The sequence below is a fragment of the Labeo rohita genome, chromosome 2, assembly GCF_022985175.1.
Source record: "Labeo rohita strain BAU-BD-2019 chromosome 2, IGBB_LRoh.1.0, whole genome shotgun sequence".
NCBI lineage: Eukaryota > Metazoa > Chordata > Actinopteri > Cypriniformes > Cyprinidae > Labeo > Labeo rohita.
The window spans coordinates 35,607,131-35,632,210 of NC_066870.1; the positions used below are offsets into that span (position 1 = coordinate 35,607,131).

The following is a 25,080-nucleotide window of genomic DNA, read 5'->3' on the forward strand; positions in this document are numbered from 1 at the left end:
TTAATGTTACAGGCTTTATTTCAGAGATTTATATAAATAATGTAAATAGGCTAATTTTCAGATAATTTAGGCCAGTAATAAAGCAGCATGTATCCAAACATTCAAGTGAAGGTTTTTTTTTTAGCCTGTTCAAAAAAATTAAATTGTCTATTTATTATGTTTGAGCTTTCATGTGCCACTATGTTTAATGTATTTTTAAATAATACAATGGGAAAATATAATTAAAATATTACAAGTTAATATTGTTGTTCAAGTTTAAGGGATCATTTGTATATGATTTAATTCATTTATTGCAATTAATTAGAAAAGAAGTGCAATTAAACTTAATGAAGCTTACAGTACACGTCTATTACTATTTGTCTTGATTGTATTGCATTCATTGGACTGATGATGAAGCAGCAGTGAGTGCACACAGTGGCCCTGATGAACATCCGGGTTTCCCGCTGGCACCGCTGCTGTGGCTCTCAGGAGCCATTTTGGACGCCGTTCAGCTTTTCGTATGTCAGTCCCTCCTGCCCCCTCCAACTGCCCCGGCAGAGGGGGAGAAACACGCACCCGGACACACACAAGGGGGCTTCGCTTCTACTCCAAGCGTCCAAACTCACGCTCGTCCATGCTGCTTTTGGCCGCTCATAATGAAATGCTGGATGTTTGCGGCACCAGGGACTTTGTTTCCGATCAGCGCGCTTCTGAGGGATACATTGTGTTGTTGTGAGGAGCTCGTGTTATTATTGTAGCCCAGGCCCGCGGCTCCTTCGTGTTCATGTGTTTCATTTCATTCTTAAATGCTTTCGCGGCATAAAGGACAACATTTATCGCCAGGATCCTCGAAGGAAGGAATATGTTTGCTACCTGGCTGACTTTTGCGCTCGTCTGGTGCACAGGTAAGGCGTTCGTTCACAGAGATTTGGTTCATCTTCAATCAAAACGATAGTATCTAATCATAGTGTGGTTGGTTGTGTTACAAAACCCAATGAAGGTGCCTATCTAGACAGCGTTCTAGTTCACACGTGAAGCCCTAAAACGCTACCTACCTAGGCAGCGCACTATGTTTTGAAACACAGCCAGTGTTACCAAACCAATCCACTGAGTGTTTGGCTTCAATGTAACACGAATTAGTTGTTCGTTCTTTCAACTCATTTTGATATATTTCGTTGTTTATGTTTGACCTAACTCGAGTAGGTTGTTTTAAAGTTGCTTGTGTGATATTTCTGGATGTTTAAAGGCATCGTGGGCACAAAGAACAAAAGTAAAACAGCTGGTGGTTTGTTGAAACAATTGATCTCCACAAAACAAGTAAATGTTTCGCCTCGTGCTTTCACGCCTGTTTTGGTTTCCCAAATTTATGGTTTCATAGCAAGACATTTTGGGGATGAAATTCTAAGCATTTCTCATTTTTTTTTAGGTGGATGGGATTGTTGCCTTCTATGTTTTGAGTATTTTTCCTTTATAATATGTGTCCCTGGCACTGCTATTTGTAGCAATAGCCAAAAATACATTGTGTGGGTCAAAATGATCACGTTTTCTTTTATTGAAATCATTAGGATATTAAGTAAAGATCATGTTCCTTGAAGATATTTTATACATTTTTTACCATAAATATATCAACTTAATTTTTAATTAGAAATATGCATTGCTAAGAACTTCATTTGCACAACTTTAAAGATGATTTTTGTCAATATTTTTATTTTTATTTACTTATTTATTTTTTGCACCCTCAGATTCCAGATTTTCAAATAGTTGTATCTCTAAATATTGCCATACATCAATGGAAAGCTTATTTATTCAACTTTAGGGTATTGAATAAATCTCAAAATGTAAAAAAAAAAAAAAAAAAAAAATTGATCCTTAGGACTGGTTTTGTTGTCCAGGGTCACATATGTTCGTGGTAATTTGTGAACAAACATTACTAGCCAAAATGCATGTTTATTTAATATTCAATATTTTTTCAGATTAAGTGTTTGTTCAAAACAGCAGTGCACTTTAACACAATGTAAACAGAATTAGTTGTAATAAAAATAACAATTTATGCATCAGTGCCAGTGGTGTCAAAATAGTAAAATTATATACTAATTATTTTAAAATCATAAAAAAAACTACTATAATCATTGAGTATAGGATTTAATGTGTCAGAAAGACGAAATAAAATAGTTAATAATTGTTAAATGTTAAAATGACAAGGCAAATAAACATTCCTAGAAATTTATTAGTAACAAATGTGCCAAGCAATGAGTTTAGTTGTGTTTAAAAAAAGACGAGGCAAATAAATATGAGTGGATGCTATTAATACTATTAATGAGCTTTGGGTTAGGTGATTATCAAAAAAGACAAATTAAAAGAATAATAATGAGATAAAAATAATATTTAAGCATCAGGTTCAGTGCCAGTGCTGTCAAAAAAGATCTTTTTTTTTTTCATTAAAATAATAAAATTTCATTAAAATAATAAATACAAATAAAAACGTATGTAAGCTGAGCTTTGGGTTTAATGGTGTCAGAAAATTTTTTAATAATAATAATGTGTCAGCCATTAAGTTTGGGTTGATAATATTAATTATAGGTTGATATTTGGTTAAAGTGACTTCAAAAAAGACAAAATTTAGTTAAATAGTTAAGCAATAGGTTCAGTGCTACTGGTGTCAAAAAAAAAAAAGAATTCAAATTATTAGTTAATATTAATAACCTTTTAGAACTGAAAAAAAAAAACTAAAAACAATAATTGACATACTTTTTTTTTTTTATTGACTTAAAAGTGTATAGTGTGTGTGTGTGTGTGTGTGTGTGTATATATATATATATATATATATATATATTTATATATTTATATATTTATTTATTTATTTATTTATTTATTTATTTATTTATATATTTATATATATATTTATATATTTATATATATATTTATATATTTATATATATATTTATATATTTATATATATTTATATTTATATATATTTAGATATTTATTTATATTTATATATTTATATATATTTATATTTATATATATATGTTATATAATATATGCAAAAACAACCTCCGTTTTTAACTATTTCCAAAAATCATTTTTCATTTTTTTTCGTTGTGCATTCCAATTCAATTCAAACTAAGTACTTTGTGTATATCCTTGTCCTTTTATGTTCCTACTTTCGATTTCACTTTTAGCCCAGTCTGTTTGTTTGACCAGCAGACAAAGCATTGTGCTTTGTCCAGATATTGATGTTGATATATTGATTTGGATCATTGTTTTAGGGGAACAGTGAGGAAATCTTCTTATCCTGAAATCTGATTTGTAATGGAGTCCCTTACGGGTCCCTGTGAGGAGGAAACCCCCTCAAAACAAAAGAGTCTTTGATACACCCTCTAGATCAGTATGTGTGTGTGTCAGCTGCAGGGTGGTGACGGGGTGAAGAAAGGTAAAATCTGGGAGCTTTGGCGTGAAAGCTCACCACAGGGGATCTTAGAAATACACTTATTCTGCGTGTGTGTGTGAATGAGGAAAGTGGAGTGCTCTGGGTTTTAAGTAGGGGGCTGCTGATGTAATTCACTCTTATCATGTGACACCCAGTATCAGTGACAAAGAAGCCATACATTGATCTATTAGTGAGTGTTTAGGCATTAAAAGCATGATGTACGTCATCTCATAACATGAATCCTGGTTCTAAAGCTTCTGTAGCCCCGTCTCTCTTGATCCTGGGTGCTTTAGTGAGTAGGTGGGGTCACGTTTGCAGGGGGGAAGGGTGGCCAGTGGATATACGTCAAATTTAAAGGGACAGGCTTTGTTTTTTTTTATATTTTTTTTGCAATGAGCAAAAACCACCTTACCTTTGTCGCCCATCAAACATTGTCACAATCTGCTATTTTCCCTACAAACATGCACAATTAGTTCTAATATTTTTAGTTAAATTTGTTATTAATGATTCATGTGCCGAGCAGTGAGTTTTTAAAAAGACAAGACAAGGCAAATAAAGAAACCCTATTAATACTATTAATGAGAAATAAACACTTGATTAACAATTATAGGATGAGTATTATAAATTACATAAAATTACATAAAAATAATATTTAGCATCAGATTCAGTGTTAGTGTTGTCAAAAAAGATCTAAATGTTTTTAAATTGCATTAAAATGATAAATAAAAAAAAAAACTTGTTTATATAAATTGAGCATTGGGTTTAATGGTGTCAGAAGGACAGAAAAAATGGTTAATAATAATGTCAACCATTGAGTTTAGTTGTATTTAAAAAGACGAGGCAAATAAAAATGGGTTGATAATATTAATAATAGGCTGAGATTTGGTTAAAGTGATTTAAAAGATGAATAAAAGTGATTAAAAATAATAGTTAAGCATCAGGTTTAGTGCTAGTGGTGTCAAAATAAAAAAAAAAAATAAAAAAATCTAATTATTTTAAAGTACTAATTGGTCAAAAAATTGCATTAAAAGAAAAAAAAACACTTGTTTAATAATTATACGGTAAGCATTATAATGGTGTCAGTAAAACAAATAAAATGCTTTTTTAATAATAATGTGTCATCCATTGAAAAAGACGAGGCAAGACAAGGTTGAGATTTGGTTAAATTGACTTCAAAAAAGACAAATAAAAGTTAAAAATAATAGTTAAGCATCAGGTTCAGTACTAGTGGTGTCAAAAAAAAAAGAAAAAGAAAATATTAAATTATTTTTAATTAACAATTGTGTTAAAAGAATAGACAAATAAAAGCTTGTTTAAAAATTATAGGCTGAGCATTATAATGGTGTCAGAAAAACAGAAAACAAATCAAATGCTTATTAGTAATAATAATAATGTATCAAGTATTTAGTTCAGTTGTATTTAAAAAGACTAAGCAAATAAAAATTAATTACTAGAATGAATAATACATTGAGCTGCAGGGGGGAAGGGTGGCCGGCAGCTATACATCAAATTTAAAGGGACAGGATTTGTTTTTATTTATTTTATGCAACGTATGCAATGAGCTGAAACTCCTCACTTGTGTTCTCTGTCCAACATTATGCCATAATCTGCTATTTTCCCCCATTTCAGTTTGACCTTAGGAGGTCTTTCTGCTCACCTGTTGTGTAGATCTTATGCTATGTAATCATCTCACGATCCTTGACCCAGTTCTTTGTGCAAATGTGTGCGGTGATGCACAGCGTTACGGCGTTGGTTATGCAAAGACGACAAGACGTGCCTTCTGACAGCTGATCCGACATCTGGATTTGATTTAGTGGTTTTCTTAAAGACCACAGAAACTCAGTTCTCGGGTCTTAAATCATCTACCCGTGAAGCATGTGGTTTGTGGCTGTGTGTTTTGGTACGGAGGTTTGATGGCTAGTTGAACACACACTGGGGTTTCTGATGAGGGGGGTTTAAGTGCTTAAACATCTCATTAGGTTTTGAGTGACAGGTAAATCTTGCGTGTGATCTTATAAAATGTTTTGCCACGCTTTTAATGTCTCATGCATAACAAAATAATAAACCAGTTAGCATATATTTTAAAGATGCACAAGCAAAGTGTTTTCATTTGTTTCAAGTCATTTGCATGCATCATTTATTTGCATATGTTTTTTTTTTTTCTAATCACTTAAGTGTAACTATTGTGCATTAAAGCAATAGTTCACCTAAAAATTTTAATTCCTTCATCATTTATTCACCGTCATGTTGTTCCAAACCTGTATGAGTGTCTGTCTTCTGCTGAACCCAAAAGAAGATATTTTGAATAATGTCAGTAACCGAACTGTTGACGGTAGCCATGGACTTCCATAGTATTTTTTTTCTCCTATACTATGCAAGCCAAATTAAGAAAATGCATGTTTAAATCTCTCCTACTCTGTTTCTCTCTGTCAGGAGCCAGTCAGGCGGAGGTGGCGACCAGAGAGTGCGTCTATTACAATGATAACTGGCGGACGGAGAAAACCAACCAGAGTGGTTTTGAGAGGTGTGAGGGGGAGAAAGACAAGAGACTGCACTGTTACGCCTCTTGGTTGAACTCCACCGGAACCATCCGCCTGGTCAGAAAAGGCTGCTGGCTCGACGACTTCAACTGTTATGACAGGTAATGTCAAAACCTCCCTTATATAATGTCACTGTTTGATTCGACTAACGTTTTTGCATTGATGTGGTGCCAGCCAAATGAAGCTCCTAGATTTAAGAATATTTTAAAATCCAGTTATATAATTATACATAATTCTATAAAAACAGTCAGAAGTTATTTAAACACACTACTTAAACGTTTGGGGTCACTAACATGTTGTTTTTTTTTTTTTTCATATTTTTGAGACTTTTATACCCACCGAGACTGCATTTGTGAACATGCATTTACTTATCTCAGTTGCACAAAAACAGATTATTCATGAAAATGAATTAAAATGTTGAAATGCAAACTCAGAATGTGATGCAAACCTGCAATAATTAAATGTTAAATAACACAAATATTCTTTGTATTTAATCCCATTTTATTAACAATGTCTTTGCTGCTGACCTTTGATGATCCAATTCAACCATACTAATAAGCAAAAATGACTTTAGATAAACTAACATTTGTGCTTCATTGTTTGTTTGTTTGTTTGTTTTTAAATTGCTGAAGAGTGTTAAATTTTCTTCTCCTGTGTTCTACTGTACAGACTGGAATTTACTTTTCCCTCAGTATGAGGCTTATTCATTTCACTTTTTGGTGTGCAAGGGCTTTTCCATTTGTTAAAAATAGGCTTTTTAAAATATTTTTAAACAAGCAAGCCCTGCCCAGATTTAAAAAATAATGCAAATGCATTACTTTCCATAAAGAGTAACCAAGTAACGTAATTACTTTTTTAGGGAGTAACACAATATTGTAATGCATTACTTTTAAAAGTAACTTTCCCCAGCACTGATTATCAATGTTGAAAACATATATATTATTCCTAATATTTTAAACATATAAACTATTGTGAAAGGTTGAAAAACAATTGTGTTTTTGCACTTGTGACCCTGGACCACAAAACCAGTCTTAAGTCGCTGGGGCATATTTGTAGCAATAGCCAAAAATTCATTGTATGGGTCAAAATTATTGATTTTTCCTTTATGCCAAAAATCATTAGGAAATTAAGTTAAGATCATGTTTCATGAAGATATTTTGTAAAATTCCTACTGTAAATATATCAAAACTTAATTTTTGATTAGTAATATGCATTAGTAAGAGCTTCATTTGGACAACTTTAAAGGTGATTTTCTCAATATTTAGATTTTAGATTCCATATACTCAAATAGTTGTATCTAGGCCAAATTGTACTATCCTAACAAACCAACATCAATGGAAAGCTTGTATATTCAGCTTTCAGATGATGTATTTTCGAAAAAGTGACCCTTATGACTGGTTTTGTGGTCCATGGTCACATATATATATACTTTAATTGCAGACATCAAGTTACTACATTTAGATTTAGTTCCCTCATTTAGCAGTTCATTCAGTTAAGAATTCATCAGTCAGTGCCATTTTACAACGGCTACTTTTAGATCCACCTCTTTAATCACTGTTTTCCCTTTGTGTGAGCAGGCAGGAGTGTGTGGCCACGGAGGAGAGTCCGCAGGTGTTCTTCTGCTGCTGTGAAGGAAACTATTGCAATGAGAAGTTCACACACCTGCCAGAAGCCATCGCTCCTGCAGGTAAACAAGCCTCCATATGTCACCTCACAGCCACAGGCCTCGTTCTTCAGGTTCCTCTGGCCAAAATATATTAGTATATGAAGTGTGTGATAATTATTGTCAGTGTTTTGTGCAGAAAACTAAAACTGGTTGAATAAAGCAAGATATGTCATTTTTTTGTTAACTTTAAAGAGCCTTTTATACATTGGTAAAGTTCAATGGAATATTGAAGGTTCTTCATGGAAACTCTTTTTTTTTTTTTTTTTTTTTTTTTTTTTTTTTTAAAGAATGCATGATAAATATTTGTTACATTTGTTAACAAATTCTTCTAAATAATATAGTTTATTTATGTAACTGTAGGTGATGTTGTAGATATAAGAGTTGATACATCAATATAAAACTGATGTGCGGCCGTAGTTGTGTACATTTAGAATTAGTTTTAGATTTAATTTGTCTAAGCAATTTGTTTTGTAGTTTTGTTTTATGCACTTCATTTTTCACCTGATTATATTTCCCATTGTGCTGTCAAGCTGATGTTATGTTTTGTGTTTTCTTATAGTAAAAATCCAGCCTCCCCAGCCAGGGCCATCTCTTTTGGGTGTGCTGGTTTATTCTCTTCTTCCTTTCGCCATTCTCTGTCTGGCTCTGGTGCTCGCCTGCTGGACGTACCACCAACGAAAACCACCTTACAGACATGTTGACATCGGCCAGGTCTGACAGCTATGTGTATATTTGTATCACAATTATAGTTAAATATGAAGCAGCACAGCTGTTTTCAACACTCATAATAAGAAATGTTTCTTGAGCAGCAAATCAGAATATTAGAAGGATCATGTGACACTGAGGACTGAAGTAATGATTGAAAATTCATCTTTGCATCACAGAAATAAATTAAATTTTAGCATATGTTCACATAGAAAGCAGCTATTTTTAATTATAATATTATTTCACAATATTCAAATTTTTACTGTATTTACGGCAAAATAAATGCAGCCTTGGTGAGCGTAAGAGACATTCAAAAACATTTTTAGAGGAGTGATTGTTAAAAAGGTTTATAGTGTATGTTAATGTATGTTTAATCCCAAATATTGTGTCCTTTTAAGATTATTTATCTTGGATTAACTGATACTGTTTCTTGTCTGTGTTTTTAAGTCTTTCTTTGGGTTTTCTTGATTAGGATGCTGGTCTTCCTCCTCCGTCTCCTCTGGTTGGCTTGAAGCCGCTTCAGTTGCTGGAGTTGAAGGCCAGAGGGCGCTTTGGCTGCGTATGGAAGGCCCAGTTACTGAGCGAATATGTGGCGGTGAAAATATTTCCAATCCAGGTAAATATTTTACTCATGCACTTTGAAAAGAGGTTTTTCAAATTAAATTTGTGCATATAGTGCTTAATTCTGAAATAATGTGTTTATTAACAGGACAAGCAGTCATGGCAAAACGAAAGAGACATTTACCTCACTGAGGGTTTTAAACATGAAAATATTCTACACTACATCTCTGCAGAAAAACGCGGCACAAACCTTCAGATGGAGTTGTGGCTGGTTACAGAATTCCACGAAAGGGTCAGTGAGGGTTTACTTTTTTCCAAAATGTTACTAGAGAAATAACAAAACCATATTGTGGGCTGAAATGGAGCAAATGAATTTTAAATTTGCACCAAATAAAAATTTTGTATCTAAAGAGATGCATATAAATATTAATTGTTGGTGTCAGGTGCATCAATTCAGAATGAATAAGTAAAAACCAACAATATTTTGCACACTTAGTTAAAAAATATAATTGCAAATTTAAAGAAACTGTACTCCGTACTTGAAACTTGCCATTGTATACTGGAAATATTGTTGCTCTTATGATAACGTACTTGTGGTAATTAATATTTGCAAGTCATTATTTGTAATATTAGTTTCTATTTTTGTGTTTTACATTATATTTAAATTTAGTTACATTTTGAAATTGACCAAATAATGTTTTAAATATGCACCAAATAAAAATGTGTGTATCTGAAGACATGCATATAAATATTAATTGTTGGTATTCAGGTTCATCATTTCAGAATAAATTAATACAAATTATCTACACGCATAGTCAAAAAATATAATTGCAAATTTAAAAAACACTAGTCTGTCTTATACTTGAAACTTGCCATTGTATACTGTAAATGTCGTTGCTCTTATGATAACGTACTTGTGGTAATCAGTTTTTGCTGGTCATTATTTGTAATATTAGTTTCTATTTTTGTTTTCAATTATATTTCGGTTCCATTTTTTTTTATGTATATATAGTTGTCTTTTTTTTCAGCCTAGTTTTCTTAGTACATCAAGCTAGTAAATAAAAGTAAAATGGAAATTTGAAATGTTTCCTTAGGAACTAGTTGAATTAAAATAAATGTAAGTTTTCTTTGTATTTTATTTCATTTTGGTTAAAATGCCTTTTATTTCATAAACACCATAACCTTTATTAATAACCTAAATGCTTTGCATTGCAGGGTTCACTAACAGATTACCTTAAGGGAAACCCAGTGAGCTGGCCTCAGTTGTGCCATATTTCTGGAAGTATGTCCCGTGGCCTGGCGTACCTTCATGAAGACCTTCCTTATCGAGCGGAGGGACCCAAACCCGCCATCGCTCACAGGTACACAAGCCGAAGCTTTTACAAGATAAATATAGATCTGAAAGGAACCTGATCTTTAAGAGATTTGTAAATGTTATGCTTTTGCTGTGTAGTGATAAGCAAGAGGAAGTCTGTAGACACTGGGTGATTTTTGGTTTGTGTTTTGCAGAGATTTCAAGAGTAAGAATGTCCTGCTCAAGATGGATTTGACCGCAGTGATTGCAGACTTTGGGTTGGCTGTCCGCTTTGAGCCGGGGAAACCGCCTGGGGATACACACGGCCAGGTGAGTGTCTCAAAAATGAGGCCAAACTTTTGACAACATTTCAGTCCATTTGCCTCGTCACATCCATGCAAAATATCTGAATGAATGCACTGAACTTATCTAATAAAACCCTCTGCATCAAAACACTACTGTTCAGCTCAGAGGTGGTAAAATAAAAAAACATTAAATAAAAACAGTAATATTGTGAAATACTGTAATTTTAAAATAACTGTTTTCTATTTGAAAATATTTTAAAAAGTGAATTATAAAACGTATAGTTCCGGTCCTTGATTCTGATTGGTTGAGCCATGTTCTCTCTTTGTTTACGTTTGTGTGTATCTCGGCAACCACTTTGTTCCAACCACAACCGTTTCTGAGGAACTACATTGTTTTGCGGAAGGATCATGTTTTTAATAATATCATTGCACTTTATTTGCTCCAATTAAACCAGAGCGTCTTGGGGCTTATTGCTTTATTATTCCTGTGATGCAAAGTCTTCAGTGTCACATGATCCTTCAGAAACATTCTAATATGCTGATTTGGTGCTCAAGAAACATTTCTTCTTATTATCGGTGTTGAAAACAGTTGTGCTGCTTCATATTGTTGTGGAAACCATGATATTTATTTTTAAGATTATTAAATGAATAGAAAGTTTGAAAGAATAGCATTTATTTGAAACTGGAATCTTTTGAATTATTAAATGTTTATTGTTACTTTTTGATTGATTTAACGTGTACTTGCTGAATAAAACTATTATTTTTATGTTAAATTAACCCTAAACTTTTGAAAGCTAGTGCTTTAGTAAATATTACTTGTTCATATGCAAATCAATAATCTGCACACCTAGTCAAAAAATATGATTGCAAATTACTGAATTACTAGTATGGGCCCTATGAAACCCATTTACCGCTCCCCCCCAATTCCATTTTATTCTTTTCCAAATTATGTTTTTTACATTTTAATTTTTCTGGATTCCGTTTTTTTTTTTTTTTTTTTTTCTTTCCTGTTTTAATTTTGCTGGACTCATTTTTAATAGATAAATTACATTTTATTAATCAAAAAGCATGTTTAATTAATTAAAATCTGTGTTCTAGCATGTCTAATTATTTTAATTAAAAAAAAGAAGTTTAATTTATTTTTACAATAGCCTTGTTAAATGTTTCTTTTTCTCAGAAATTCTATGTTGTGTATTTGCATTTGTCTAGTTATAAAATTAAATTATTGCTTCATGCCTTTATCTTTTAATTAATGAAAATTAAACAAATTTTATTTTTTGGTAAATAAAGGTGATTTACTATTCCAGTTAATGTAATATATGATTATTCCTTAAAGTTATGGTTTCAATCATTTTAGTAGTAGTAGTACTGTAATTTATTCCTGCCACAATGTCTTTACGTTAAACCGAAGTTTTATTTTGTCGGGTTGCCAAGAATACCTTTAGTGACTCTCAGAGCAGTTCTGGAGATGTTAATGTATTTATGTCCTCATTTAGTGAGACGGCAGATGCTAATATCACCACAAGGTTCACACGTGCTTCAGTAATAAGTATAATTTGTTTTATATGTGCCATATGTTGCTGCTGTTATGATAAAGTGATGTCTTACTTGTAAATTGCCTTGAATAAAAGCATATAATGTAAGAAATGTGAGGCTTTGAGTTGATCAAATCAGTTTTACTAAAACCACAAGAAGGCCAAATGTTTCAGTAGCTGTGTTGCATGTTCAATTGCTTTAAATTCATATTCACATTTTGAACAAATCTATTGTCTTATTTTTCATTTAGCCATTTTTAAGTTCAAATAAGTATAAATTTGATCATTAAGATAATAAATCATTAAGATGATCCCCAGTCTCCACTGGGATGGCATGAAACTGTCTAGTGAATCATTGTTTGTGTTTTCTGTCCCGCCGCAGGTGGGAACTCGGCGTTACATGGCTCCGGAGGTGCTGGAGGGAGCCATCAATTTCCAAAGGGACGCCTTCCTAAGGATCGACATGTACGCTCTAGGACTGGTGCTGTGGGAGCTGGTGTCTCGCTGCACCGCCTCCGATGGTGAGTCTGCACAAATATACGGACCTCTGATTGTTATTTTCCATTTTTGGGAGTAACGTGTTGTATAATAACATGAGTAAATGAGTGGCTTCTCCCATATACACACCACAATATTTGACATTTTAAGTACTGTTTTATTTAATTTATTGACAACTAAAAAACAAAAGCTCTGCATATATATTTGTTTTTTTTTTTTCTGAATAGTTACGGATTTCTATATATTCTAACCTGGGATGTATGACCCTGGTGAATTATGAAATGGCTCTAAACAATTGCTAAACAAACTGAAAATGCTGTTTTCAGGTAGCATGCAAGATGAACCAATCCTAATTTCTTTTTGTAATGAAAATCATTTATAAATCAACAACAGAGAAATAAAAAAAAAAAAATGTCTCTGCAGTTTTCTTCCAAAAAAAGTTTAAGATGGCCATTAAATGTTATTATTGTAATTTTACTCCTTAGCTGATCACATGCCTGTGTATTCTGTGTGATGCAGCTAATGCTGTTGCTGTCTCTCCCAGGTCCTGTAGGTGAGTACCAACTGCCCTTTGAGGAGGAGGTTGGCCAACATCCTTCACTGGAAGACCTTCAAGATGCGGTGGTCCACAAGAAGATGCGGCCTGTTTTTAAAGACTGTTGGATCAAACATCCGGTGAGAATGTGCTTTTGAGCAGAAGCTAGAGTTGCACAGTTACTTAAAATCGCATTTATGGTTTAGTGCGATTATCAAATCACAAAGGCTGTCATTTAAGTAAGTAAATACATATGCACTACGTGTTTCAGAGTAAAGCTCAGCACTGTGTTCTTTTACACACGAGCAGCTTGTGATCCAGTGTTTTTAGTGTCTCAGAGTGGCTCAGTTTGCGGTAAATGCAGCTCCACCCAAACTAATCTCTGCACAAACTAATCTCTGCAAATACTTAGAAGATATTTGGTGCATGCTGTGTTCCTTAATGCACATTAAAGTGACTCAAACTCAGAGTTCAGGATTCAGGAACACAGCATGCACCAGCCATCTTCTAAATATTTGTAGTCAGAAGTGCTTATCTGCAAAAGAAGCTTTAAAGGCTTCCTGCAGTTTTCTGTCAAAATAAGTGTTTGATGGTTTAAAAGAGAGAAATACTCATAATAATGCTAACACTTTACAATAAGGTTCATTAGTTAACTACTTTAGTTAACATGTACTAAGAATAAACAATACTTCTACAGTGTTATTAACTGTATTTTCTGTAACTCTATTTTCATTAACTTACATTAACAAAGATTAATAAATACTGTAATGAATGTATTGTTCATTGCTTGTTCATGTTAGTTAATACATTAACTAATGGAACATTGTAAAGTGTTACCGTAATAATAATAAATAATAATAATAATAATAGTATTGTAATTTTACAGTTTTAATGTAAAATATTGATTATTATTATTATTATTATTATTTTACTAAACTTATTTTTTGTATTTTACATTAAAATATTACTGATATTTCTTATTTTGTTTTAATTTAGTGTTAGTATTGCAAATTTACAGTAAATGTAAAATAAGATTATTTTCCTAAATACTTAATTTTTTGTATTTTACATTAAAATATTGCATTAATGATATATCTTATTGTTTTAATTTAGTATTAGTATTGAAGTTTTGTAGTTTTAATGTAAAATATAATAATAATAATAATTATTATTATTATTATTTTCCTAAATACTTAGTTTTTTGTATTTTACATTAAAATATTACTGTAATGATTTCTTATTGTTTTAGGTTATTATAAGTATTGCAGTTTTAATGTAAAATATAATAATAATATTTTATTATTATTATTATTATTATTATTATTATTTTCCTGAGTACTTGTTTTTACATTAAAATATTACAGTAATGATATTTTGTATTAATTTAGTATTAGTATTGCAATTTTACAGTTAATGTAAAATAAAATTAGTATTATATTTTCTTGAATACTTTGTATTTTACATGAAAATATTACTGTAATTTTGTTTTAATTTAGTAGTAGTAGTAGTAGTAGTAGTAGTAGTAGTAGTAGTCGTCATCAACCTTTAAACATTTAAAATCCATGTTCTTTTTTTTTTTTTTTTTTTTTTTTTTTTTTTGCCTGCAAAAATGTTGAAAATTGAGTAAATAAATAAAGTAAACCCAATGCACATTGTGTTCCCAAATGCACATTAAGAGATGGAGTTTCCTGCGTTTATTGCTTGGAGTATGAGACTATACAGTTGTTAAGTTGCCGTATTTTGATTAGATAAGCATGTTTTATAATAAAAAAAAAAAAATCAAGTAGACTATTGTGGAGCCCTATTAATTTTAGATAGGCAATGCATGCAGATCCAGCTTGTGGCATTTTTCAGTTTTGAATTTGAAAATTCAAATGTGAATTTTGAAATCCGTGACTTACTTTTGACCTCTTTTTCTGCGTTTTCTCATCAGGGTTTGGGCCAGTTATGCGAGACCATCGAGGAGTGCTGGGACCACGACGCCGAGGCACGACTGTCAGCAGGCTGCGTGGAGGAGCGCATTTCCACCATCTCCAAGACGAGCAACACCATCAACACGTCTACCTCCGAGTGCCTGGTCTCCATGATGACATCGGACAGCGACACGGACCTTCCTCCCAAAGAGTCCAGCACCTGAACGGCCACCTGCGAACATCAGGGACTGCGAACCACTGCGTTCATCGCTCCAGTCAATGTGAACTTTGCTGCTAATTTGATCTCTGGATCGTCATGTATTTAATTTCTTCTTCTTCTTGCATCGTTGGATCGCTTTCACCAGCACATTCATCTACTGTACTCTTCCGAGAGGAAGGCACACACGGAAAAACCTCAAGCGCGAGAAGAGCGAACTCTCAGAGGGCATTCAGGGGATCGTTTCAGACTGCTGGGATATGAGCACACGTTACCTCATCGGTTTTAATGCCATTTTTATGTTGTTGTTTTTGCCTTCACTCCATGAATACCTCCATCCGAACGCTCTGCCCTCGGGTTTTATCGAGACTACGCGACGATCTGATGACTGTTACACAACCTTCCAAGAGCACACAAGGTCCTTTTTGTACTCAGTGAATTTTAGTCTAGTTTTAATGTACCCTTTCTTCCTCAAAGTGTCTCGTGGGATGTTATTTTTCGTCTTTCCGGCACTGACGGCAGTCGTCTGGGACGCTGGAAGCTGAAGGCAGCGGGACTGTTATGATTCGAGTTGCCTTTCGGAGCGTCGGGATCGTTTTAAATGTAGCATCCGCTCGTGTTGAAGTATCTGAAGTCAGACGTGCCATCGTCGCCGCTGGCGCGTTTCAGCGTTCGTTGTTTCCGAGTGACAAGAGCTGCAGTCGAAGTATTAGTTCTGCGGCCGCGTGAAGTCAGGCGCCGCGTTACAGGTTTGGTTATGATCACGGCTAAATGTTTTCGGTGCGTCAGGAAAGTGTGTGATGTTTATCCACTACACTACTCAGGTAAACTCTGTGCATGTGATTGTGTGACCGCTCACTCTTGCAGCAATAGTTCTCAGCAGTATAGTGAATCTCACCAGGAAAAATCCGGGTCATAGGTCATCTGAAAATCAGAATAAAAAATATAGAAAAATACATTTGTGAGAATTGTGATCAGTGAAAGTAAAGTTTTTTTTTTTTTTTTTTTTTTTTTGCATTGCGGCATTGTTTCATAGCTAAGCACGTCTTCGCATATATTTAGTGTAATGCGAAACAAATAGTTAAATGAAAATTTCATAATTTTTTTTTTAATTTTATTTTTTATTTTTTTTTTATTTTTGTGGCAGGATAATGTGTGTTTTTTTTTTGTTTGTTTTTTTTTAAACTAATATGCAGGAAATAGGGCTTAATTTTCAACAAAATCATTTTGCGATTTTTAAAAAAAATAATGGTAATAATCAAAATGATCCTAATGTAGGCTTTATTCTCTTTTATGCAGCATTTAATTTTGTAGAAAATAAAGCTCTTGGACAATTGCGGCATTAATTTCATAATTAAACAACAGTTTTTCTCCCCCAAATTATTACTGTAATGCAAAAAAAAAAAAATATATATATATATATAGAGAGAGAGAGAGAGATTAAAAAATACAATATTTAAGTACAACAGAAAAATATACAGTGTTTAGCTTTTTTTGCATCACAGTAATACAATTTTTTTTTTTTTTTGCATTTTGCATTTTGCATTTTAGGATGATAGTTAAACAACAGTTTTCTCCCCCAAATTATCTTTACTGTAAGGCAAAAAAAAAAAAAAAAAAAAAAACGCTGTTAAAAAATACAATTTAAAAAATAAATAAAATTTTTATACATCAAAAAAATACCTTAAAAATATACAGTGGTTTGCTTTTTTTTTTTTTTTTTTTTTTTTTTTTTTTTTTGCATTACGGTAATGAGAGCTAAATGTGCTGCTGAATTGTCATAATGGCACAATATCAAAAAAAATTGTAAAATAGACTTCCTTCTCTTTATGAATCATGTAATTTAGCAGAAAATAAAGGCCCTTTTTTGCATTGTTAATTTGAAGAAATTAAGTTTGTTTTGCAACATTTAATTAGAAACTAAAGCTCTTTTTTTGGCCCATTGCAGCAATAATTTCACAACAATTGGGCAACAATTTTCTCCCCGAAATTATTGTTACCATAATGTGCAAAATACACAGATTTTTTAAAAACATTACAGTAACATCAACATCAACAAATACTATTTTTTATTTTTTTTTTAATTGATGTTAAATACAGCAAAAATGAACCTAAAGTATATTTACAGTTGTTTAACAATTCAAATATATGTTTCTGTTGCATCATAGTAATAAAAATAAGTCAATTGTTTTGCATTACGTTAATATGAAAAAATGCTGAAATGTCATAGAAAATAATTTTACAATATAAAGAAAAAAAAATCATCAATCTCTTTTGCAACATTTAATTCCTTAAAAAATAAAGCTCTTTCTTGGGCCATTGCAGTTCATTACAATTACAATTTCATAACAATTGGGCAAAAATTTTCTCCCTCAAATTATTGTTACCATAATGTGAAAAACATACATAATATAAAATCACAATGTCAGCAAATACTGATTTTTTTTTTTTTTAATGGTTAAATACAACAATAAAAAACCCTGAAGTATATTTACAGTGGTGTTTAACAATTTAAATATTTTTTTGTACATTTTATGCATTATGGTAACAAACTTTGAAGAATCCTAACTGTCCTAAAATTGGTTTCAGTGTCTTTCTGCAAAATGTAATTTCTTATTTTTTTATTTAGTTTTTTGAGGTGAACTATGACCCGGCCGTTTCTCGATTCACATCTCAACAGTGGCGAAATCTCAGAGCTCGCCTGTTTCCCGCAATAACTTCACGGTTGTTGAAGACTGAATGTCCGTAGTGCTGTACTCTTCAATCATCTCATGGACTACCGGTGTCGTTCAGAAACGGGCAGCTGTTATCAGACTCGTCGGTCAGCGTAACACTAACACGATCACTGAATCTCTACCGTCATGCGCTCAGTGATTAGATATACCTCAGATATTGTGACTTTTTTATATATAAATATATATAAAGTATTTTATTCTGTTTTGTGGTAGCAATATAATTTAATATCCAGCTGCTTTTCTGTGATTCGAGGAGATTTTCTCGTGTTTTTGTTGTTTTTTTTTAACAGAAGGTGCTCTGAATTTGATTGCCAGGTGCTCGATGCGTTTCACAAAGTTCCCATTTAGCTTTGAGTCAAGCATCCGCAGGTTCAATGGCTTCTGTGGTTCATATGAACTGTTCTCTGAGGACATGCAAACCTTTCTCACTTGTGTTTTAATATAGTTTTCGTTTGTTTGTTTGTGTGGTACGTGTATCTTCTTCCCTCGTCTCCATCTTATCAATTGTATTAAGTTGGATTTCTCTATTATCAAATCAGGGATTTGAAATATAATTAAAGTATTGCAGTGCAAGTTGTGCAAATTTAGTTGAAGCCAAACTTTGTATGCTATCAGGTGTTGATGTGTGATGTGTATATATATAAATAACGTCATCAGATCTGCTAACTGATGTAGTTGAAACATCTTTTACTCTTGTTATATTTCTCTGTTTCACATAAATAAACCCTGAAGAAGTGTTTGTACGTTAGGACTACCTGAAGAGATTTCCCATGATCCTTTGCTGGCTCGATGTGGGCTGGCTTCTCATGAAGGATCAGGAACGATGGAGGTCTGTTGATGTGTTTTTTTTAAATTTTACTGCTGCTAATGTAGTAAATGTATGTTGTGTTGCCCCGGTTTGGGTCATTTCAGATTCTGCTGCCATGTTCAGTATTTTGTTGAATTAAACATTACCCATGTTTATCACTTAAATGTCCTGTTTGTCTTTTACTTTTAGGATATAGTGATTTTTAGTAAAGAATTATATAGTAGTAGTAGTAGTAGTAGTAGTAGTAGTAGTAGTAGTAGTATTAATATTATTATTAATTATATATCTGCCAAAAAATAAATAAATAAATGCATAACACAAACAAACGGAAAGACTATGACTGCTGGTCAAGTGCTTTAAAAGATTTGTTTTATTTAAAAGGCCATCACTTTTGGTTAAGTGTTTTTATTTTATTTTATTTTCAAAAGTAAAAGGCCATGACTGTTGTTCAAGTGCTTTATTTTCTTTTATTTTATTTATTTATTTTTTTAAACGTAAAAGGTCATGACTCTTGTTCAAGTGCTTTAAAATAAATAAATATATATATAAAAAAAAAAAAATTATAAGTAATAGGCCATGACATGACTGCTGGTCAAGTGCTTTAAAATTATTAATTTTATTTTGCTTTATTTTATTTTATTTTATTTTATTTTTAAACGTAAAAGGCCGTGACTGTTCCTCAAGTGCTTTATTTTATTTTATTTTGTTTTATTTTATTTTTAAACGTAAAAGGCCGTAACTGTTGTTCAAGTGCTTTAAAATATTTTATTTTATAAGTAATAGGCAATGACATGACTGCTGGTCAAGTGCTTTAAATTTATTTTATTTTATTTTATTTTCAAAAGTAAAAGGCCATGACTGTTGTTCGAGTGCTTTAAAATATTTTATTTTATTTTATTTTTAAAAAGTAAAAGGCCATGACTGTTCTTCAAGTGCTTTATTTTATTTTACTTTATTTTATTTTGTTTTATTTTATTTTTAAACGTAAAAGGCCGTGACTGTTGTTCAAGTGCTTTAAAATATTTTATTTTATAAGTAATAGGCAATGACATGACTGCTGGTCAAGTGCTTTAAAATTATTTTATTTTATTTTATTTTCAAAAGTAAAAGGCCATGAATGTTGTTCGAGTGCTTTAAAATATTTTATTTTATTTTATTTTCAAAAGTAGAAGGCCATGACTATTGTTCAAGTGCTTTATTTTATTTTATTTTATTTCATAAAGTAAAAGGCCATGACTGTTGTTCAAGTGCTTAAGTTGAACTTAATTTAATTTTGTTTACATATGTAGAAAAACAACAACTAAACAAATAAAAATATATATTAATTAAAAATAAATAAATAAATAAATAAATAAACATAAAGCTGCAAAAGATACAAAAGAAAAGGAAGGGCTGTGACTGCTGGTCAATCTTAAAATATTTTATTTTTATTATTTTTATTTTACTTGTTTATTTATGTTTCAGACCTTGAATGCTGGTCAAACTTGACCTCAAAAATGTTTTTAATTTTTTTTTAAATGTATTTTTTATTTTAAAAATATATAATCAGAAAACTGGATTTGTATTGTGTTTGTTTAGATATATTATTTTTAAATGGGTCAAAAACCATTTATGTCAATGTGTCATATCTAGTTTATACAAACACATTTTTTCCTACAATACTTGTGCAGGTTTTACAATTATCAATTATAAAAATACATTTTGTGAAAATACATTCAAAATCCACTGAGGTTATGAGGCTTATTATGAGTAATTAAGCTTTGATGTTTTTGAATTGCCTTCCACCCTCAGTTGTAATGACTCTGTCCAGCACTAGAGGGCAGTGTGTGTTCGGCTGATCTCTCAGCACATGCACTCATGAGTCAGGACAGGAAGTGACAGATGTTGACTGCAAGGTTAGGAGACAGGACATATGGACAGTCCCAAATATTTAATACCCGCAGATATATCTCGCCAGAGTCCTCTGTCCCTGTAAGGATCTACAATAACACAGCACGAATGACAAATGACTGAAATCCTCAGAGATCATCTGAGAGTCACCAGACAGTCTGCTTAAAATAGACAAGCTAACAAGACTTTTGGCCTAAGTGTTTAGCAATCAAAAATTACAGTATGAAAATATTGTCTTCTATCATCTGTAGTTCCTAAATATCCACAAATTTCCACAAATTAAGTCTTGAAAAAAATGTTAAATCAGAACAGAAAGTCTTAAATTCATAAATTCGTGGAATTAATTATTGCGTGTATTGCAAAAACAAATATCTTTTTCAGCTTGGTTTTCCAATACAAATATCTAAACATCCATAAATCAAGAATCATTTACTTGAGATGCAAATTGAACATATTAAGTCTTGTTTTGTGAGAAATTAGATTAAAACAAGAACAAATGTCTGTCAATGGGAAAGATTAAGTTAATTTTATGAGCCCACAGACAGATATTTGTTCTTGTTTTAGTCACAAAACCCCTTTATGTTGATCAGTTTCTCATTAAACAAGCCTGGTGTTTGGGAGCAGAGCTATTCAAGCCTTAAGGTATTTTTATTCATGTGTTTTTTGTCAAAATGAATTAAAAAGTGATGGAAATCAGTTGTATTTTCAATCATTTAGAGCGAACATATTGATGAATTGTGTTCCCCACTATAGTTTGTTCCTTAAATTTTCTTTACTTGGTCTTAAAAGTGGTCTTCACAAAATCTTAAGTTTACCATGACTCATCCTGCACTCACTTGTTTTGACCAATCAGATGCTCTGAATGAGAATGTCCCGCCCACTGATGACTATCCGATTGGCAAATGCAAGTAGCACAAGGCGTTTAATATGTCCCGCCTCAGCTTTCGGTTTGAATAGGAAGTCAGTGTCAATGTCAATGTCATGACTTGATTGTACTTTGTTCCTTTCATATGAATATTCAAGATTAAATAATGGCTAGAACAAAAATGGAATGAATTAAAAAGAACAGCACCAAAAAAAAAAGGGCTGTTTCAGGAAAAATCTCTTTTTGAGTTCAGTGGAAATCAGTGGAGCTCCCCTCCGGGTCAGGATTTCTCCAAACCTTTCTAAGCCAGCGCTGCACCAACAGATGGACGGCGTTAATTGCATTTTTCCTCTTTTTTTTTCAATGGCGGATTATTATGAATAATATTATGATTTTTTGTTTCTCGGAAGATGGTGCCGTACACGTTTTCTTTTGTATTTCAAGAATTGGAATCACATTTCCTCTGTGGTCTTCCATGACTATTAATTCCTATTCCTTAACATTCAGATATGCACACATAATATGTTTTATGCATATCTCCCAATTGTCTACCAAAGACATCAAAATAGCAATAAATTATCAAATGTTGCATGGGACTGTATAATGGTAGTTTTTTGGAGTTTGTAGGTCACATAACATGCTTTAGATTTTGTGCATTTAACAGCTTCTTGCTGTTTTTGCAGTTTTTGCAATCTTTATGACTATTATCTGTTGTGAAATGAGTCTAATGGCGTCGAGGTTTAATCCGGCTCATGGTCAGTCTGTCTCCTCCTCATCCACTGCTTTGAGCCTTCTGACAGAATATTTGAGGAAGTTTTTTTTTAATGTATATGATCATATATTTTGATGTACACTACCAGTCAAAAGTTTTTGAACAGTAAGATTTTTAATGTTTTTTAAAGTCTCTTCTGCTCACCAAGCCTGCATTTATTTGATCCAAAGAACAACAAAAACAGTAAAAATTTTGAAATATTTTACTGTTTAAAATAACTGCTTTCTATTTGAATATATTTTAAAATGTAATTTATTCCTGTGATCAAAGCTACATTTTCAGCATCATTACTCCAGTCTTTAGTGTCACGTGATCCTTCAGAAATCATTCTAATATGCTGATTTGCTGCTCAAGAAACATTTACTATTATTATTATTATTATTATTATTATTATTATTAGCAATATTTAACACAGTTGAGTATTTTTTCTCAGCATTTATCTGAAATAAAAAGATTTGTAACATTATACACTATACCATTCAAAAGGTCAATATATATATTTATATTTGCTAATCCTTGCTTATTAATACTATTATTTAGCAAGGATGCTTTAAATTGATCAAGACAAAGACATTTATAATGTTGCAGAAGATTTCTATTTCAGATAAATGCTGTTCTGCTGAACTCCACTGTTTTCCACATAATCATAATAATAATAATAATAATAATAATAATATCCTTCCTTAAAGTAATGATGCTAAAAACTCAGCTTTGAAATCACAGGAATAAAGTACATTTTAAATTATATTAAAATAGAAAAGTTATTTTAAGTAGTAAAATAATTTCATAATTTTGCTGTTTTTGCTGTACTTTGAATCAAATTAATGCAGGCTTGGTGAGCAGAAGGTATTTCTTTAAAAAACATTAAAGATTTTACTGTTCAAAAACTTTTGACTGATAGTGTAAGATGTTTCACAAATGACAATAATGATCGTTTCAATTTTGTGAGTGTATATTTTGTAAACTTAAGTGTGCATAAATTATCAACAGTAGCATTTCCTACAGGTTTTGACTTGTTATTTGTAGTTTCTATTGTTCATGTTTTTTTTTTCTTTCTATTTTTCTTACTTAATCAGAAGGCGAGACCAATCAAGTGGAGCTTTTCCATCATTAGCACAGGGTGGCCATGGCAACGGAAACCCAAACACACGTATCCTGATTAAGAGTCACATCCTTAAATCCAGGAAGTGCACAAACTTCATCTGCGACTAATCTAGCACTAATCACATTTACTCATTGATTGCGTTCTTTTGCGCTCCAAATCCAAAATAGCAAAGCACTTTCTGTTTTTATTTTCTTTTAAAAACAAAATCAGATTTTTGTTAATTTAGATAATTTGTAATAAAAGATGACAGAAGCATGTGCGTGTGTATGTAATTAGTTATAGTGCATTTTAATCTGTAATAATGGGTTTCCTGTAGTCGAGCTTAATCCCAGCCACATGTTCAGATGTTTAAACATCAGATCAATTACGCAGGCACACTCATTAAAGTGGATTTCTTTAAAGCGATCCACAGACACAAAGAATTCAAATGAAAGCAGAAACTGAATAGAGAAACACAATGTTGTGAAAATGTACAGATGGAATAGTAAAGCACAAACCAGTCAACTAAAAAAAATTAATAATCCAGAGAAAAAAAAAAGTGAAGTATTTGTCTGGGAAGTGCTAGGATGATAAACCAGGGATAATGTTACAGTCACCAAAATATTAAATATTCTGAAGTTCAAAATATTAAAAATTAGTTTCTTCATGTTTAACATTCTGGCCATTGCATAAACAGTTCAACATGTATTTACCCATCACAATCATCCCATCATAAATTCAGAATATCTTAACATTATTACTTTTAAAGCAGTTTAAGTTTATAGAATGTAAATTCAAAATATCCCCAAAAGGCAACTGCATTTATAAAAGGTAGCAGTTTGAAGGTCTGTGACTGAGCGAACTGAAGTTCGAGTGCATTTGTATGTAATTAAAACAAGTGATTATTTTCTGCTGGGATTATCCTGGAGGTCCAGCTGGTCTGGAGGATTTGAACACCCTCACCCTGGGCTGGAGAAAGGGCAAACTCCCAGCGGACGCTGCCAAATTGGCTCCCTAACCAAGAGCCGAGATCACAAATCCATGCACACCGTTACAAAATCAACAAAAAACTGCCCGAGTATGAAGAGCCATTTTTATTCCCAGTTTGTTCCTGCTTCAATGTTCAGAAGACAGACAGTGGCTTCTTACAGACCTAGTTTTTTGAGTTTACATCTCAAAATTCTATTTTTTCCCCTCAGAACTCTTGAGTTTACAACTTGTATAGTTGAAATTCTGAGTTTGTATCTCAAAATTCTATTTTTTCCTCCAAATTCTAAGTTTACCACTTGTATAGTTGGAATTCTGAGTTTACATCTCAAAATTCTATTTTTTTCCTTCAGAATTCTGAGTTTATAACTTATAATTCAGCTACTTTTCCATTGAAATTATTAGTTTGCATCTCAAATTTAATTTTTCTCCTCAGAATTCTGAATTTACAACTGTAATTCAGCTTTTTTCTTTCTGAATTCTGAGTTTACATATCACAATTCTGATTTTAGGTCCACCATGGTATGATGCTTCTTAATTTTCTTGCAATTCTCAAATAGAAACTTTTGAGGAATTGTGAGGAAAAAGTTGCAATTGTTGCAATTTTTGTTTTGTGTCAGAAGTTTTCATACTATCCTACCACCAATAGCTAGAAACTTTTTACAGATTTAATTTTCAACCTTTCTCTTCTGCCACAATGCACAAACATATTGAGATTTCTCTTGTTTGGTTTGCAGGACTGTAAAAAAATTATACAATAT

At 32.1% G+C, this 25,080-nt stretch overlaps 1 protein-coding gene across 1 annotated transcript; it reads left to right on the plus strand.

Annotated features, from left to right (window-relative positions):
* The first annotated feature begins 467 nt into the window (after window positions 1-467).
* LOC127154964 (activin receptor type-2B) lies at window positions 468-16,612 on the plus strand. Its single transcript, XM_051096857.1, has 11 exons — window positions 468-884; window positions 5,843-6,050; window positions 7,527-7,636; window positions 8,175-8,326; window positions 8,793-8,936; window positions 9,030-9,173; window positions 10,097-10,242; window positions 10,391-10,505; window positions 12,398-12,536; window positions 13,058-13,188; window positions 14,982-16,612. The coding sequence occupies exons 1-11, from the start codon at window positions 842-844 to the stop codon at window positions 15,183-15,185; spliced, it is 1,536 nt and encodes a 511-aa protein (XP_050952814.1). The 5' UTR covers window positions 468-841; the 3' UTR covers window positions 15,186-16,612.
* The last annotated feature ends 8,468 nt before the right edge of the window (window positions 16,613-25,080 follow it).

Bases quoted from the DNA above. Each gene is read 5' to 3' on its own strand.
- LOC127154964 (XM_051096857.1), top strand. From the start codon at position 842: ATGTTTGCTACCTGGCTGACTTTTGCGCTCGTCTGGTGCACAG. The intron at 8,937-9,029 runs GTAAATATTTTA...GTTTATTAACAG, and splicing joins TGAAAATATTTCCAATCCAG to GACAAGCAGTCATGGCAAAA. The intron at 13,189-14,981 runs GTGAGAATGTGC...TTTTCTCATCAG, and splicing joins ACTGTTGGATCAAACATCCG to GGTTTGGGCCAGTTATGCGA.